Below are 17881 nucleotides of genomic sequence, written 5' to 3' on the forward strand. Positions count from 1 at the left end.
AGCGCACTGGCTGCTCTTCCCAAGGACCCAGGTTCAATTTCCAGCACCCACATGGCAGCTCAAAACTGTCTGTAACTCCAGTTCCAGGGACACCCTCATACACACATATATGCTAGTAAAACATCAATTCACAGAAAATAATTTAAAAGAAAGAAAAAGTTGGGGGCTGCAGAGATGGCTTGCTGGCTAAGAAGAGAACTGGCTGCTCCCAGAGGACCCCGTTTCAATTCCCAGCACCCATATGGAATCTCACAGCTATCTGTATCTGAAACTCCAGTTCCAGGGGATCCAATACCTCACACAGACATACATGTAAGCAAAACATTGATGCACATTGAGTAACAAAAAAATAAATCTTTGAGAAAAAAATCCAGTTGGTGGTGGCAAACACCTTTAATTCTAGCACTTAGGAGGCAGAGGTAGGTGGATCTCTTAAGTTTGAGGCCAGGTCTATAGAGTAAGTTTCAGGACAGCGAGGGCTGCACAGAAAAAAAGCAATGCAATACAAATAAACAAATTAGTTGGGCATGAGGACTTAATGGAACTGTCAGATGCCCTGGGGAACAGCCCACATGAAAAGGACACAGAAGGTCTCTGGATAGAAGAAGGGGAGGAATGTGCTTTCTGAACCAAATAGAACAAAGTTTCTTTTATGTGAGTATCAGAATTCCCAGAAGATGTAGTAAAGACACTTGAAAACTGCACAGCTTTGTATTGAAAGGCAATCGAGTTACTTACAGTCTAGCCTGGAGAATTGAAACCAATTCAGATTCCTCACCTGCAAAAGGCCTGGAACTGTCCTTGCACTCCTGTGATTTGGGGCACTTTGTTCCCTATTACCTTGAAGACCAAACATTTGCCATGCCTTGGAGCTCTCACGTGACCCAGGCAATGGTGTGGTAAGATCTTTCTTATGGAGTTGCACAGGGTGAAAAGGAAAATCAGACACAGATAGACCTCCTATGAAGGGCAGCTGTTAGACTGGGTCTTGATGGGTCTCAGGATTTCAGAAGAGCCGTGGAAGCCTGCACTGCCAGTCCTTTTCCCATCCAAAGCATGTCTCTGAAATCAAGTCCACTACGTAGAAGGCAGGCTGGTGAGGTGTGAGGGGCACAGTGAGAGAGGAAGAGTGGAATGAGAAGAAGAATGAGAACAGACTTAAGACATGGAGCAGCCCCCCCCCCACCAGGTTGTTGGTTTCCCTATAGCCCTGTTGAGTTCCAGCTGCTCTACTGCACTCTGTCATGAGTGAAAGCATTTTCTCAGACTGTGCCTTGTCCTGGAAGACTATTTTACAAGCATCTTTTTTTTCAGTTATTATTATTATTATTATTGGGGGGCATACATGCCCTGGTATGTGAGCAAGTCAGAGACAACTGTGTGGAGTCAGTTTCCCTTTCGAGGCGATCCAACTTCTCTGTCCAGGTGCTTCACAGGGCTGGAGGCCTGGGGATAGAGCACAGGCTGATCATCAAGGAAGGCTACCAGAGCACAGGAAGCCCCCATTCTGAGCCTGTCTTCTGGTAAGGAAACACAGACAAAACATGCTTTGAAATATTTTTTTAACTACACATACATACAGAAAATACTTAAAAGAAAATGCAAACCACTGGCATGTAAGTCATTTCTAACAACCATAAAAACACCTCTTGCTCTGCTCTTTAGAAAATTATTTTTATTGTTTTGTAAATGTCTCACTTTGGGCAAACTGAGGGGTGTGGGGCTCACAGGAAGTGGGGATGAGACAGGTAGAAGAGGGGGTAGAGGCCTAGATTGGCCTATGCAACCCCCTCTGGCAGCCTCCGCACCACCTACTGAGGCTGAACCCCTCTTCCCATCCTCAGAGACAACAGATAAAGAGCCAGGTTAGGACAGCAAGATAACAAGATTCTGGACACAAGCCAGGAGATGTGATATCCCCTGCCAAATAAAGGGCCTACAATGACAATGCTGAAAGGTTTGTATACCAGGCCCTAGCATAGCCAAGAGACATACTAGTCTTCTTTATGTCTGGTTCCTCTAGGCTGGAAGGCTCAACTGTGCACATGACAGTCATAGTGTAGGGGCCACACTGAGCCTGTCACTGGGAGGCCTTAGCAATTCTCCTGTGTACCTTTAGACATACCCCACTCATAGGTGGGTCTCACCTGGGCACTGCCCCAACCCTATATGGGCACTGGGGTGTGCCTCTCAGCTCCACACATAAATACCTAAAGCTCTGTTGCCTCTGAGCCCCTGCCAGCCCGGCGTCATTCCTCATGCCCACTGTGTCCCAGCTGGCTTGTGCCCATGGGGAATAAGCCTCCTATCCTGTTTCCCCCCAGGAGCCTTTCAGGCTGCCTTCTGTTAGTCTCTCACACATCCAGACACAGGTTATTAGGGCAAGCTGGCTCGGCCCTGCCTTTTCACACCATCACCTTGGAATCTAGAAGTCCCTCTGTTCCCTCTGATTTCCAAAGATCCCCTGTGCCTTCCAGGTGAGCACACTTGAGAGGCTGCCCCTACAGGCAGAAGAAATCAAGGAGCTGTATCTGAGTCAAAGGCCACTGCTCCCACAGATGTGCTGGAATCTGGCATGGGGTCCTTGGTGGTAGACAGAAGCCAAATATGGGCTTTCTCAACCCTCCCGGCCAGGTCACATCTGCAGAAGTCCCATGCAGGAAGCCAAACAAGGTGTTGAGAAACTTTCAGCCTATGAGAAAGCAGGAGGGCCACACTGGCCTACTCCTGGCTCTGCTCAGGAAAAGATAGGGCCTGTACCCTGTATTATAGCTCCTTCTCGCCATTTCTCTGCCCTTTGCCCTCTTGAAGGTCAGGGTGTGTGGAACATCAGTACTGAACCCACATGGCCAGGACTACCCTGTCTCTTAGCTTGGAAGGCACAAGGTAGTTTAGGCCCAGGCAGTTTGCTTGGGATGGTAGGAACTTTGAGGCATGTGGAGGTCTGGTTAGGGCAGAGGAAACCGGATCTTTGGTATTAAAGCAACGAAAAGCTATGATAAAAGAGCCTCATCTCCTAAGCAAAGCCGGCAGGAGCTAAGTCCTACCCTTTTCAGTATCTCTGAGGAACCCAAGGAAGAGAGGACCGGGGCCTAGCCCTATCAAGCATGGCTGCTTCATATTCTGTGAGTCCCTAATACTTGTCCTGCTTCCAAACACCACTCAGAGCATCTGTGAATGGCCCAGCAAGGGGAAGGCCTACCTTGCTCTGCATTGGTCCTGTGATGCCCCCGCCACCATTAAAGGCAGGTCTCACAAACAGTGTCTGCCTCCTTGGCACCCTGAGGACACCTGGCCCTCTCCGCTGAGTCAAGTGAATGGATTATTTCTAGCTAAAATCTCATCACTTAAAGAGCCTGTAGAGTTTAATTTTTTTTTTCTGGAAGAGACAGAATTTCACCCTGCATTCCGAAAACATTTGCTGAGCCCTACTAGCCAAGTCCTGCTTCTCTGAGTGGTCAATGGCTGGGGGGGTGGGGGTGGGGGGAAGGACCCCTCTCTGGCTCACTGGCCAGGCTTTAGTCCCAATCTCTAGTAAGACTGTGGTGGAGGCAGTGCCTCTTAAGTCTCTCCTGGGGTGCACATATAGGTACAGAATCAGGGACAGGACAGGTTCTGATCACCAGGCCAAACCAAATCTCCCATGAAGTCCATTCACAGCCACACCTTCCCCTCCAACAAAACAGAAAGTAGGAAACAAGGCTGCCTTTTTAATTGCAATCAAATATGCTGTCTGAAGTTAGCCAGGGCCCCTGAGCCTGGCCAGGGAACCACCGTGCCACCTCGATGTGAGGATGGGAGCTGGGGTAAGGGTGGTTGGCTTCTTGCCCTCCTCACCACCTGTACCTGAGGTGCCCAGAGTACTGTTTCCACTGTGGTCAGCCCAGCCTCTGGCTGCCTGCAGGAGGTGGGAGGCAAAGGGGAGGAAGGTGAGCCAGAGGCAGGGACCCCGTTGCACACGCATGCAGACTTTCTCAGTGTTTGATTTTGTTTGTTCGCCTCTTTTGCTAAAATGATCAGATAGTTGTGTGAAGCTGCTGCCAAGCCAGGGAGGGGTGGGACAGCACTACTGGACTGCAGCCCTCTGCTCCTCAGGTGGTCTGGGCCTGTCCTACTTCTGTATTTGGAACAGGAAGAGCCGCAGATTAATGTTCTTGGCAGCCAGCAGCTTGTTGCACTCCACAGAGTCGATGATGGGCAGCGGCACATAGTCTGTCTCATTGCTCTCATTGGTGAAGACAAAGTGGTAGATGACAGGGCTGATCCTCACATCATCGTATGGGCCCTTGAGCAGAAGAAAAGAGCACTCCAGGGGCGCCGTGACCTTGCTCTTGAGGAGTAGCTGGAAGGAAAGTGTGCGCTTGCACGACAGGTTGGGGTTGCGCTCCGAGTCATTCACACGAGCCTTCAGGACCCATGTCTGGTTCAGTACTGTGAACCGTGGTGTTTCATAGTACAGGCGTGTAATGAAGTCATCAGTGCGATAAGGCCGGAACTGAACCTCTGTGGAGACAGACAGGGCCAGACAGCCAACTGTTAGTGCTAGGGAGGGCCAGGGGGTGGCGCCTTCCCCAACAGGCCAAGGACGGGCTCAGCCAGGGAGGAAGGCAACTTACCCAGACAGTGCGTTCTACTTGTCACAAGGTAAGTCAAACGCAATTATGGCAAATGGAAGTGCGCAAGCTTTGGGGGAACAACTACAAACAGAATTAACACCAGTTAGCTGGAGAGTCCTGAGGCTGTGGGACATTGGGCCACGTGGCCCAGGTGTGGCCAACCCACAGTGCCACCCTCCTTACCCTCAGTCCCCTGTCCCCGAAGGGGCGGGGTAAGCAGACACACAGACAGGATACAGTTCTGAGAACAAGTGCACTTTATTGGTTCCGATACAGAGCTGCTAGAAAAGCCAGCAGGTGGGCATATGGTCTCTGGTCCTGCCCAAGGGGAGTGCCAAGTCCTTGATGTTGCACTGTGATGTGGATTCTGCCCAGCTGTCTGTGGAGCTGTTGTTTAGCAGGCAGACCTGCCTTTGCAGTCCTGTGGCTGGCACATCCTGCTGTGGATGTATGGGCTCTTAGGCAGCCAGTCCTTCTTTCGTGGACAGGGCTTCCCACCCAGCCTCTGCTGTAGCCACATGGCCTGGCCCACCCAGACCCCACAGGCCATGAGATAAGCCAAGGTGACTCTTAACCAAGACCCAGAGTTTTCTGCTGATGCAGGCCCCCTGGGCCCTTTGCATCTCAGGCCTGTTTGGGCTAGTCTAGGCAGCATGGCATGACTGACTGTCCAAGACTGCCCTGGGTGCTCTGAGCTGGCCACCTGCTGTAGGCTGAGCAGAAGAGGGAATGAAGTTTCCCTGAGTGACCCCAGTATCAGCAGGTGCTTCTTGTTCTCTGGCCCAAGTTGTGGGCTGGCTCCTGCTCCCCGTCATGTTCAAAGCTGGTGGCAGATGCCTGGGAGCCATGAGATCCAGTGAGCATAGGCCTGGTCCAGCCTACTCATTTGTGGGCATCCACTCCCAGTTCTACAGTTTGAGCTGAGACCCTCAGCTTGTTCTGGAACCCTGTTCAAGCTTCTTGCCAGCCTCAGGAGGCCTTGTGGCCTTCAGTAAACATCTGCAGACAGGACCTGACTTGATGGAATGTTCTTCTTGCTCTGTGCTCCAAAGGTAAGGCCCCAAGCTCCCAGACTGTCCAAAACATACCTAATTTTCTAGTTAGACTCAACACCCCAAATCTGTGGAGCCCCATACAGTAAGGGGGGGTCATCTTGCTGGGGTGGTGGGCGGAGACAGGGAGGACAGGTGGGAAGGACCTCTGTAAGAGCCATGCAGGTGCATCCCTCCTGCTCAATCTCCAACCTATCTTCTTCCCCAAGCCATCCTCCTGTCCATCTAGAATGTGTCCTGAGCCTGGCCATCGGCGCAGCCTGTGCCCACTGCCCAGAGTCTACTGCCTCCCCAGATCTTGGCTGCCAGCCCTCTAGCCCCAAACAGTACCTGTGTGGCATGCAGGGGAATGTGGGGTGCCTCACCTGTGTAGCCAATCTTCTCAAAGCTGAGCAGGCTGAAGATGCTATTATAGAGCTGCATCTCCTTGCGGTGGCTCTGATCCATCTCATCTAGGATTTCCATCAGCTCATTGCCTGTCTTGGTTGGGTGAGCACATGCAGCTTCATGCACTGTCAGCTCATGGAAAGGGCCGTGCCATGGGCAGCCAATACGCTTGTACTTGCACTGTGTTACCCTGGAAGGAGTTAAAAATAGTGGTCAACTCTGTGGCTGGGTCAAATGGCCATGCCCAGTAGTCTTTCAGAGGCTACTTCTGCCCAACCACAAACCTTTTCCTGTAGGACACAATGAATTGTGAGCCCAGCCACTTAGAGCACTTGTAGGCATGTATGTGAAAGAGGCAGGGGAGACTGAAGGAGAGAGAAGCACTAGAGCTGTTAGACAACACGCCTTCTGTGCACAGGACTGAAGTCTCTCTACCTAGAGGTAAGTGGCTGCTGACCATGACATTAGACCCCACCAGTCTCATTCTAGGAAAGCTCTTGGTGCCAGGGCCTTGACAGGCAAGTGGCTGTTTCTATGTGCTGGGACTGGGTTGCCAAACAAAAGAGTCTCACTCAAACTTTCTAGAGCTTTCAAACTGATCCTGCTTTACTGAACTTTGTAAGGATCTACCTAATAGCTACAGAGAATCCGAGATGGTGACCATCGTATCCATAGAGCAACTAGTGTAGACCCTGTCTTCTATAGAAAGGCATGCTCTTACCACGTGGGCCTACAGGGTTATCACTGGGCTGCATATGTGGTCCCCAGGGCCCAGCTAACAAGGTCTGACCAGATCACAAGGCCACGCCTTCACCATGGTTACCTGTCCTGGCATTCCTCTTTCTGGTGCCTCTCTAGGAGGGAGCGAGGGAACTGACGAAGACAGAAGCCACACTCTGAAGGCAGCTCGCTCACAGCTTTCTCCACGGCCAGGTTCCGGCAGCAGAGGCTCTTACTGATCTCACAACGACAGTTGGGACATGTGGCCTGCTCCTCCTTCAGCCGGGCATCTGCTAGTAGGTGGATAAAACAGCCAGCGCACATCAAGTGACCGTTAGTACACTGCGAAGAAGGAAAGGGAGGTGAAGCTCACAGACCTGTAGGATGCGTGCACACACACGTGCCCACCCACACTTGCTGGCTTCAGCCAGATCAGTTGTCCTGGGGGTTTTTAGGTAAGGAGAGTAGAGGAGTACCCACTACTTCCCAAGTCTTGCTGGTACCTAGCAAACACTGAGAGCAGCTTAGGGGTGGGGTGTCATTCCAGGACAGAGCTAGCTCAAGTTTTGTGAAGAGCAGGGCCTTATCAGGTTATGGGGGTCCTGGCTACATCTAAAGCAGTCCTGGATGGCAACTGACTTGACCACATCTGGGCTCGGAACCTGGCTTTTCCACTTGTCCCATCATAGAACCTGGCTTTTCCACTTGTCCCATCATAGAACCTGGCTTTTCCACTTGTCCCATCATAGAACCTGGTTTTTTGCTTGGCTTGGCAGGAGTACCCAGCAAGGTGCTCATGGGGTCGTGGTTGCTGCTGAGGCAGGCATTTACCCCTTGGCTTCCGAAAGGCTGTTCATGTAGGGACTGGAAGTGGCTCAGGCAGAGATTAACCCTGGCCCCTCCATACCAGCCCTTGCTGATAACACAAGTGAGAACCAGCAGTTGCTTATACCCAGGGAGGGCAACTACCTACTGGGGTTGCTCCAGAGCCAATGGCACAAAGCCTAGAACAGGCAGGAGGCTAAATTGGCTCAAATTGAAGGTAGGTGGCACTTGGTACTGAGTTGGGCTGATATAAGATCAATGGGAACAGACCTACCAGTTGGAGGTTCTTGGTTACACAAAGACTGTTAGAACCTGGGTCTCTTACTGAGTCAATATACACTGAGTACCATTTGGTGCCACAAAAGATACTAGATCAGCTGAGAACCCTATAGCAGAGTGAGCTTCCACTATGAGAGAGCCCTCTCATACTAAGAGGAACTCAGCGTTAAAGGGGAGACCAATAGCCAGGTGTGGTAGTGCACACCTTTAATCTCAGCACTCAGGAGGCAGAGGTAGGCAGATCTCTGGTCTACAGAGGGAGTTCCAGGACAGTCAGGTCTACACAGAGAAACCCTGTTTTGAAAAACAAAACAAAAACATAATGAAGAGAGGAGAGACAGACAGACAGACAGACAGACAGACAGACAGACAGACAGACAGAGAGAGAATGAGTGTGTACAATATATCAGCCCTATCATGCTGAGGCTGCTCTGTACAGTATAGTGTGCATTAGGGAAAGACACATACATAGCCACTGCCTGGCCTTGACAGGAGGCTACTTCTGCATAACTGCCATGCTTAATAAATTTTAGCTGCCACCTTATTGCTTTAGCAGGCTCTCTGAGCTCTCAGTGAATGATGGGATTTAACATGCTGAAGACTGATGGTGATAGAAGCCTGATGAAGAACCCATGTCCACAGGGAAACCACAGGATTATTTACAACCAAACCTAAGTTTGTTTGAAAAATTAAAACATGAACTATGAGAGTAGCCTGGCTAAGCTGGGCCTGGATGAAGAGGACATAGCAGGGGCCAGCCAGAATGTGGGCTACCTGAAGTGGAGATGGAACAACCAATCTGCTGTGTCCATCCCTAGAAGTCAATGGGAATGGGCTCAAGACTGGATCTGGGTATAGATGAGGCAGGTGCTGACCAAGGGCCCAAGTCACGGTCCTTTTATACCCCATAATCTGCCTGGGGACTTCTGGGACAATAACTACTGTTCCTTCTGAAAGGCAGGAGCAAATACAATACAAAATTGAATGTTCAAGTGTTTCAGAGAGGCAATCTCAGGATGCCCCATAGACACAGGTGTACCACATAGCATCCTCCAAGAACTCTACCTAGAACCAGGAGTGATATAAGCGCAGAACTCAGGAGGCAGAGGCAGGAAGGACAGTTTGAGGCCAAGACTGGAATACAAAATGATTTCTGGGCCAGACCCTGTCTTAGAGAAAAATAAGAGAAGTTCACCCAGCAAGACACTGGCACTAAAATAGCCAAGGACCTTGCAGCCCGACCACTCTACATGCTTGAGTCACTTTCTGGTAAGAAGCTGCCTGAGATTTAGATGAAGCTCTGGGCCCAGGTCTGCAGTCACTTTTAGGGTTTATGAGCCTGAGTAGAGAACAACAGTATTTTTCCTGGTTGCAGCCTGAGCCTCTCAAGGTTTCTATGCCAGGCTGTGGATACCTGGTCCAAATCTCAGCCAAGGCAGACTTGGAAAGGAGCCCCGGGCCCTCCCTCCTAATGGGAAGATGAAGCTGCCAATCCTATCACCACTTTTCAATGTCACTCCTGCTCCCAAACGTGGAGGCCAACTAAGCGTGAGCTAAGTCTAACCACAGGACCTATTCTCCTGGGAATCCCAGACTCAGATCAACTCCACAGCACAGGGAGGCGATGCCTACCCTGCTTTCCTCTGGGAAAGTCTGCAAGGTGTCAGAGCCTTGGCAGTTAAGCTGAGCGGCAGAACAAGCCCCAGGATGTTCTGTGGCATACTGGCCCAGCCAAGAGCCAAGGTACATCCTCTTGGAGCCCCTCACCAGCCATTCAAGGGATGGTTTCTAGGTAAGCTCTATATAAACAATGCATAAGTCTAGCACCCTCCTGTAACTTCCTGAGCAAGAGCTAACTTCAAATGTAGATCCAGGGCAGCCATATTTGGCCTTAGCTGGATAGACTGTGCCTATCCCCTAACTTGTGACTGCTGCCTATTAAGAGACTTGGCCACAGATGACTCCACAGCGCCAGCTCCAGTTCCTAGGCACCTCCAGAAACTACTTCTGCAATGGCCAGTCCAGGCTGCCATCCCACCATCAACCAGTTAAACTCTGGACTTATATCCAATATAACACTGTAGGTCTTTCCAGGCCCTGCTGTGACAGACACTGATTTGGAGCTCACAGGGTTGAGCTTTTCCCTCAGCCTATAGGTCACCAATAGCATGACCTTGGACTTACCACCTTCTCTCTATTGGTCCCAGTTTCTTTCTGGGCACAGGATGAGGTAAGAGAGGCTAAGCCTGACACTCAGATTATAGAGTTTCTGCAGTTATATATGTTTAAAGCCGGTGGAGATCCATCCCCAATGGGGCTGAGGCCCTAGGTTCCTCTAAATTGTCCAGACATAGTAATTTGCTCCTAAACTTCCAGGCCAGCACCTAGCCCTTTCATCTACTGACCTGCAGGCAGCTTGCATGTGTTCAGACTGTGCACACATACCTAGGGCAGGAGTGTTCCTTTTGGACTGGACTCTTCTTTGGGTGAAAGGAGCTAGATGGAGCAGTTATGCTCATGAGAAGCCCTGCCCCTGAGCTTAGAAATGGGTCCCCCACAACTTAGAGTTGGTTTCAAGTTCCCTGTGGTCAGTCTGCCTCTTTCAAGCCTAGAACACAGTCCTCGCAAACACAGGGGGCCCAAAATATTATGGATGGTACCCAGACCCATATGAACAGCCTACCCTCCACCTTAGGGCATAGTGGGCTCACAGAAGCCACTAGTACCCAAATGCACTAACACCAAAGTGCCACTCAGCCACCTGGAGGCTCTTCTTCTCTCTAGAGCCTTCCATGGTGTCTTAGATGCAGGTAAGGCTCCATCAGGCCTAGTGGCACCTTGGGGCTTGACCTAGCTTCTTGAACTTCCATAGTTAAGCATGGGCCTGAGTCAAAACTGGCTCCTTGTCCATGGGTACAAAACCAGGATGGTGGAAGCAAGAATAAGAACCTTCCGCTCAGGATGGAGTTGAAGTTCTAGACTAGCCATATCCAGGACTCAGGTGGGGCCCAGCAGTCTCCCAGAATGTGGCTTTTACTCAGAAATGAACACTGTTTAGATTTAAAACGTAACTCAATATAACAAACTATCAAAACACACACACACACACACACACACCCACACCCACCCACCCCACCCAAAGCCTACAGTCCTTCCTTGGATACCTAAGCAGACCCTTTCCCGAGACTCTTTCTTGCCTCAAAGAACTAATCGGGCTGGAGAGTTGGCTCAGCAGTTAACAGCATCTGCTGTGGCTCACAACCATCCATAACTCCTGTTTCAGAGGATTTGAAGCCTTGTTCTGACCTCTGCAGTGCCAGGCACATACACGGTGCACATACATTCATGTGGGCAAAACACTCATGCACATAAAAATAAGTAGAAGTGGGAAGAGGGAGAAGAAAGAAGCACCATTTTTGTCAGTGCCAGGTGACCCCAGGCCATGTGTATGGTAGCCCCTGGACACCAAACAATCTCAGAAGGGGTCTTGGGCAGAGATGGAACAAATGTTTTCTAGGCCCTTTCTCAACCAGATATCCAGTCTCCCATATTCAGAGGCAAAGGCAAAAGAAGAATATATCAACCACCTTCTGGGCAGAGTAGGAAAGGGTAAGAATCCTTGTTGAAGGGAGAACAGAAGCCCCCAAGATGGGTTTCATTACAGTCGGGCCCAAGAGGAAGCAAAGAGGCAGGGAGGGATTTAGAAAGGGCAGCTCCAGTGGAACACATGTAGGAGAGCAGTGGAACAGTGACACAGGGCTGTGGTCACAGGAAGTGTCTGGGCCCATATCAGATACAGCTGGATTCACTGTGTTCCGTGACAGAGGCCCACTTAACTGATCTCCAAACAGAAAAGCTTGTGAAGGGTGGAAGAAGGAGCAGTATCTTTGTCAGATGCAGTGCTAAGAGGCTGACCCTGTTTGACACCCAAAGGAAAAGGTCAAGGCTGGGTCTATCTTCAAACATCCACACTGGGCTGCACGTGAAGGACTGCAACAGGAAAGCTAGGAGAAGTAGGTCAGGGCTCAGGATATGGCTACAACATCCCAGGCCAGGACTCCCCCAGACAAGGCACTTCCATGTGTAGTTACTGACTGGGTACATTGCCCTCTGGCCTCATGAATACACCCAGAACTGTCTGCCCATCTGCCCAGTCTGGACTAGCTAGAAGTTCTTGTGTGGATTTCCCTCTGGCCTTCATGCCACCTACCAGGCATCTGCCATAGTGCTTGCTTGGCTTTGGAAGGGCCCACCCTAGACTGAGGAAGGTGGCTACACACCTTGCTAGGCCAGTTGCCCAGGATATACCTAACACCCACACAGAGAACATCAAAGCATGCACCCTTTGTACCTGCTGCAGCACCTGACACAGGCCCCAGGGATAAGAGCTACTTGGTTGACAGCCTTGGTCAGACAACCTGAGCAAATCTCCTAGTCTGTGATATGTCAGTGCATGAGTATGGCCCCTGGGAATTGGCCCTGCAGGTCCAAAGGCTATCTCAGGACCAGGTGGATGAGCCCACACATATAACCTGAATCTATAGCATATGGATGACACACTCTCAAGTTACCACATACCCCAGCCAGCCAACTCCAGCAGCCCATGGAGTTTTCCCCACACTCAATGCCAGGCATAGCATGGTTACCCACTTCTTTCCCCCAGCAGAGCCTCTGAGTCAGCTCCCAGAATGCACAGCATGCCTGGGGCCACCTGGAGCCATGTGTTCTGCTGAGGTCAGGAAAATGTTGCCAGCAAAAGCTGAAGGTGAAAACTCGCCTAAAGAGACAGCCCATCAACATGCGTTAGACAAGAAGGCTAGCAGAAGATAGAAGAGCTGAGCTCAGGCAGAGGTGGTGACCAGCAGTGGATCCTGGCCAGGGATACTGATATCTGTGCCCAGATCCTGAGAAGACTAGACAAGAACCGTGAAGAGGCCTGTCTGGTACCTTGGCAGGGACAACAGGACCCCCGGGAGCTGTACTGCACTTCTGGCAGCATTCTGAGATTCTAGGAAACTTCCTTCCTCTTGCTGCACTCCCATTTTATATATTATCTGTGCATAGGCAAAATTCCAACATTTGCCCAAGGGCACTTTCAAAATCACATATTCTAGAAAATTCTCCCAGTCTTTGCAGGTAACAGGGAGATATCTTTGCTCTAGGCATTTACCTACGCAGAAAGATGGGAAGGGGGCTAGTGGCAGTGCCTACACATCACTGTCAATGCCCATGGCTCCTCTGAGTCACTAAGTGTGCTCCAGGAACATCCTGGCTGCCTTCAGCCTGGGACAGTACCTGGGAAGGCAGCCCCTCCACTCACATCACTCTTATGACACTTCCTTGGCTGCCTGACTCTAGCTGCCCAAGCCAGAGCAATTCCTAACACAGTGTAGAATGGTTTGGACCAGCTAGGCTCATTAGTCACTCTGGGAAGAAGCAGACTGTAGCCCTCTGTGAAGACCAGGAGCCAGGATCATGTGGCCTATCACCATGCTAGGAACAACCAAGAAATCCCTGGGTTCTTTGGGATCCCTTTCCATTGGCTTATCTTGCTGGACTCTCACTCAATCCTAGGAAAGGATGAACTCTTCCATTAAGAAGAACCAAGAAGCCAAGATAAGAAAAAAAGGTTGTGAACAGGTTCTGATGGCCCCTAAAAAGAGAGGTAAATACTGGTGTTAGAGCCAGTAGCTGTAGGAAATGTACCCCCAGTTGGCCCAGTTGACCTAAGAGGGTGAGTGTCCCATCCAGGTCATTGGAATCCCTCCACACATCAACAACCTCAGGCCAAGACAAGAACATAGAGATCCAACGGGTGGGAAAACAGCTTCACAAACTAGACCTATACTGGCCCTCAGCCAGGTCCCTCAGTCTAAAGAAAAGCAGGGAAACAGGCCTCACCAGCCACTTGCAGCTACTGTAAATACAAAGAAAGCAGACAGAGGCTGGGAACTGAGGTGGAAAGAGACCAGGAGAAGGTAGACAGAGATCTCCCACTGAACCAGAGGTCTGCTCTCTTTTACCAAGGAGAGGGTTGTTAGGCCCACACAGACAAGTACCCTGAGTCCTACTGGCACACCGGGTCTTCAGATGGGAAGGGTTAGGATAAAGTTCCTATGCACTGACAACCTTGGAAGCCAGCTAGGCATGAGTGAGATGAGCCCGAGTAAAGCAGGTGGCTTTACCAGATTAGGATTGGGAAAGGATGAGCGGCCCTTCCTTCTTCCAGTTCTTCAGAAGGAAACAGGGCTTCACAAGGCATAGAAGGAGGTATACTTAGTTGTTCAGGCATGGAAGGACACTCTTGGGGGGGTTGTGTGGCTGCCAGAATTGGAGCACTATCTCCAGTTAAAAAGCTTTTTCTTCCTCCAGGAGGTCTAGAAGTGAGGGGCAGTGTTGATGAGCAATAGGAAAGGTGGGCGTGCACCCGTTCACAGATCTCTGTGAGGTCAGCTGAAAAGGGTCTGGAATATGTCAAGGAGGGCACCCTGGAGGAACCAGAAGGTGCAAACAAGAGATCTAAGGAGGGGAAAAGAAATTCAGACGGGGAAGTAAAGGGTACCGTGGAACACGGAAAATGAGATTCAGAGCAAGAAAAGACAAGGAGCCTCGCCGGCCTGGAAGGATGTTTGGATAGAAAAGGGTTCCCGGCCACCGGCCCCCGGCCTCCAGCGACGCGGCGCCGGGCCGGGCCGGCGGCCCTACCTGGTACACGGAAGCCTTGGGCAGGTCCAGGCACACGGTGCAGCACAGCACCGAGTACAGCCGCTCCTCCAGCTTCCCGCTGCCCGCTGCCACCGCCGCCGCCGCCGCCTCGGCCGCCTCGGCCGCCGCAGCCGCTTCTTGGGCGGCGCGTCAGGGTCGCCGGCCGCCTCTTGCAGCTGCCGAGCGCCAGCCAGGCCCGCCTCGTCCGGGAGCCCGGGCCCCGCCGCCTCGCCCAGCGCCGCCGCAGCCGGTCCCGCGACAGCCCCAGGCCCGGCCCCTACCCCGACCCCGGCCGGCACGGCACCCGCGGCCCCGCAGCCGGGCCACCCCCGCCGGCCTCCTCGGCGCCGGACATCGCGGCCGGCCGGCCCGGCGGGCGGGTGCCGGCGCGTTCGCCGGCTGGAAGTTAGGGTCGCCGCGCGCCCTGCCGGCTTCTCGCTGCCGCGGCGACCCCGCAACCTGCCCACCGCGCCGCAGCCTCAGTGGGCCCGGCCCGCGCGTCGGCCCGCAGCGGCCCCGGCTACCAACCCCGGCGCGGCCGCCATCTTTGTTTTCGCTGCGGACCCCCCCACGCCACCGCCCCCTCGTCCTCCTAGTCACGTGTGCCCTGCGCGAGCCAATGGTAGCACCGCGAGGGTCTAGACGATGCGGTGGCCACCGCCAATGGACGAGCGAGGATGCCGGTGGACCCACCCACTGGAGAAGGAGAACAGAAGGGGGTGGGGTCCGGGAGGCCGGAGGGGAGAGAGGGCGGCGGAGGGTGCGTCCCTGGAGAGGTACAACCAACTCTGGGGTCTGGAAAAATACCCAGGCTTGGACTCCTCGAGAGTGCAAGGTGCCCCTAGACTCCCCATGTCTGGGTGTGCCTGTGCCATTGTCCACAGAAATTCGGGCATATGTGCGTCAGGCTCTGGCCTAGCTGACTGGAGTGGAAAGGCAGGAACTTAAAAAAAAAAAACCCAGACCACTACTCTGGCGCGACGAGATAAACGTCGACAAGATGTCAAATACAGAAAGAACGAAGGATTAGGTATACTATAATCCACCCCTCGGCCCAGCCCCGGGATGGGAGACTGAAAAAGGGTCCATAGAGGAAAGTGAGGATCTTAAGTTAAAGGACATGGCTTGTACAGCAAGAGGGTGTCAAACAGGTAGTAAGCAAATCAGTCCACAGAAGGGATGTGCAATTCCTGGGAATCGCCTAGGTACAGCTCTCTTCTGCCTTTTACTAACTCAGCCACCAGCTTCTGAAGGTCACTGTCCCAGAGGGCCACCTGCCAGGTCCACTAAGGATATATGCAAATCTACTATGTCCCAGGAAACCAAGACCCCAAAACTATGTCTTTTAAGCATGGAGTTTCTTCTTTCTTTCTTTCTTTTAATAAAAGGTCTTACTATATGTAGCACTGACAATTCTGGAACTCAACCTGTATAGTCCAGCCTAGCCCAAAACACAGATCCATTTGTCTCTGCCTCCCAACTGGGATTAAAGGCCTGCACCACCACTGGGGTTCTCTTGGCAAATCTTTCAGAATGCCAAGATGAAAAATGCCTCCTACTAGTTAAAGCACATCACCCCTTCTTTGCTGAGGGAAGTCAGCTGATACCCTGGAGGCCTAAGGAAGCTAGCTCAAGAATAAGCAGATTCCATACATACTCCTGTATATTCCTAAGGTTTATTGGAAATCTGGCCTCTGACTCACAACCATGCTTCTCCCAGAATCAGGCCCCAAGTGTGCTGAAGAACTGTTGCATTCTGGTTTGGACAAGCTTCCTTCCATACAGAGAAGGGATAGCACCCAAGCTCTGCCCCCAAGAGGAAAGAAAGCCTATCCCTAAGATAGAGGCTCCAGATGTAGGCCAGAGGAAGGGAAGTAGTACCTGGAATAGAAGCCCTGCCTTGCTGTGTCAGTCCCCTGTCACTCCCACTGCAGGCGTTGTGTGTGCAGGGCCCGGCAATATGCCCAACTGCCGGCAGCCAGGGCCCAACGACAGACGTCTTCCTTTGGCAGCAACAGCAGCCTGTCCTCTTCTAGACGGCTCAGGAGACCTGCCACGCCCAGCATGGCACCCCCCCACATCCCATAAGTGTTGGCTGTGAAAACAGCTACAATAAGGATGGTCACTGCCACCACCAGCAGTACTGCCTGCCCAGCCACAGAGCACCCTTCAGGGCCAAGATGGTCACCAGCCACTGCCAACACCATGCCTCCTCCCAGAAGCAGGTTGGCAGAAGAGCGGTCCCCATTCACCCAGTGAAAATCGAAGGCCAGAAGAGGCAGACCAATGACTGTGGCAACCCAAGCTCCAGCAAGACAGTCTTCATGTGTGTTCAGCCCTGGGGCCAACATAGTGATGGCAGCAAAGGTCTGGAGCAGGAAGCCAGCAGCAGCTCCTCGGCTGGACTGTTGACACAGGGAAGACAGACATGTTAAGGAGCCAGGAGTCACCCTTTTAAAAAGCAAAGAGTCTGAGATTGTCAAGGAGACCCAGCCTCACACACTCCTCCCATCACCCTCTTTCTAGTTCAGGGATCTACATAGTTTGTGAAAGTAAGAATATTCACCTACCTGTACAGAGCTCACCGCTGCGTGCAGAGACACCGCTGCCAGCACCAGGTGGGACAGGACAGTACTCCATTCACTCCTGAATTTGGAGACCATGGCACCTTGAACAGTAGTGAGTTTGAGGAGACAGGAAAGGGATCGTCAATTTTGGAGAGAAGAAAGCACAGAGGATGGCGACTTGGAGTCCTTAGTGCAGTTCTTCAGGCATCTCAAGTTCCAGAGACCTTTGAGCAGACATCAGAATAGATTCCAGTCCCAAACTTTTTGGAGCTCTGAGGTCACTGGACTCACCTACAGGGAAGAAAGACTAATTTACTGCGGAAGGGGAATGGGATTGGAATCTTGGCGCTCAAGCGAGGGTGCTCGAAACGGCAAGATGCTCAGTCCCTTGCTGTGGGCTGGGCCGAGTCCTAGCACTTGGAGAGAAACGGTTTTCCCCGCCCCGGTAGGGAGGGAATGAGCAGCCGCACAGGCCAGCCTGAGCCAGGCAGCACCTGGCGACGCGGAGCCGAAGGCCCGAACCTGCCCACAACAGTCAGCCCCGCCTCCTAGCCCGCCCTCCCGCGGCGCTGCCCAGAGCAGCCGGCTTACCTCCACCAACGAGAGGAGCTCAGGCTAGAGCGACGGGGCAGGGCCTGCGGAAGGCTGAGGCCGGCTCTGGAGGGGTGGGGCTGGGAGGGTGGAGGTCCGGACCAGAATATGTTTAGTACAGGTTTATGTTTTAGATAGG

The 17881-nt window shown here is 52.1% G+C and overlaps 2 protein-coding genes across 4 annotated transcripts; both read right to left on the reverse strand.

Annotated features, from left to right (window-relative positions):
- Positions 1 to 3343: 3343 nt before the first annotated feature.
- Positions 3344 to 15156, reverse strand: Cyhr1 (cysteine and histidine rich 1). The gene is given in 6 exon segments (XM_035440710.1): positions 3344 to 4503; positions 6034 to 6245; positions 6879 to 7117; positions 14585 to 14709; positions 14712 to 14891; positions 14894 to 15156. Coding segments are annotated over 6 exon segments (1194 nt in total). The 5' UTR covers positions 14940 to 15156; the 3' UTR covers positions 3344 to 4111.
- A 1082-nt stretch (positions 15157 to 16238) lies between these two features.
- On the reverse strand, positions 16239 to 17880 carry Cyhr1 (cysteine and histidine rich 1). 3 transcript variants are annotated; one of them, XM_027404292.2, is made up of 3 exons: positions 17743 to 17880; positions 17155 to 17442; positions 16239 to 16989 (listed from the first exon to the last, which is right to left on the reverse strand). In XM_027404292.2, the coding sequence occupies exons 2-3, from the start codon at positions 17245 to 17247 to the stop codon at positions 16504 to 16506; spliced, it is 579 nt and encodes a 192-aa protein (XP_027260093.1). In that variant the 5' UTR covers positions 17248 to 17442; positions 17743 to 17880; the 3' UTR covers positions 16239 to 16503. The 3 variants fall into 3 exon arrangements, with proteins under 3 accessions (XP_027260093.1, XP_027260094.1, XP_035296602.1); XM_027404293.2 differs by having other exon boundaries at positions 17155 to 17252; positions 17743 to 17878; XM_035440711.1 differs by having other exon boundaries at positions 17155 to 17375; positions 17743 to 17878.
- Between the last annotated feature and the right edge of the window lies 1 nt (position 17881).

The sequence above is a fragment of the Cricetulus griseus genome, chromosome 2 (genome assembly GCF_003668045.3).
Source record: "Cricetulus griseus strain 17A/GY chromosome 2, alternate assembly CriGri-PICRH-1.0, whole genome shotgun sequence".
Taxonomy (NCBI): Eukaryota; Metazoa; Chordata; class Mammalia; order Rodentia; family Cricetidae; genus Cricetulus; species Cricetulus griseus.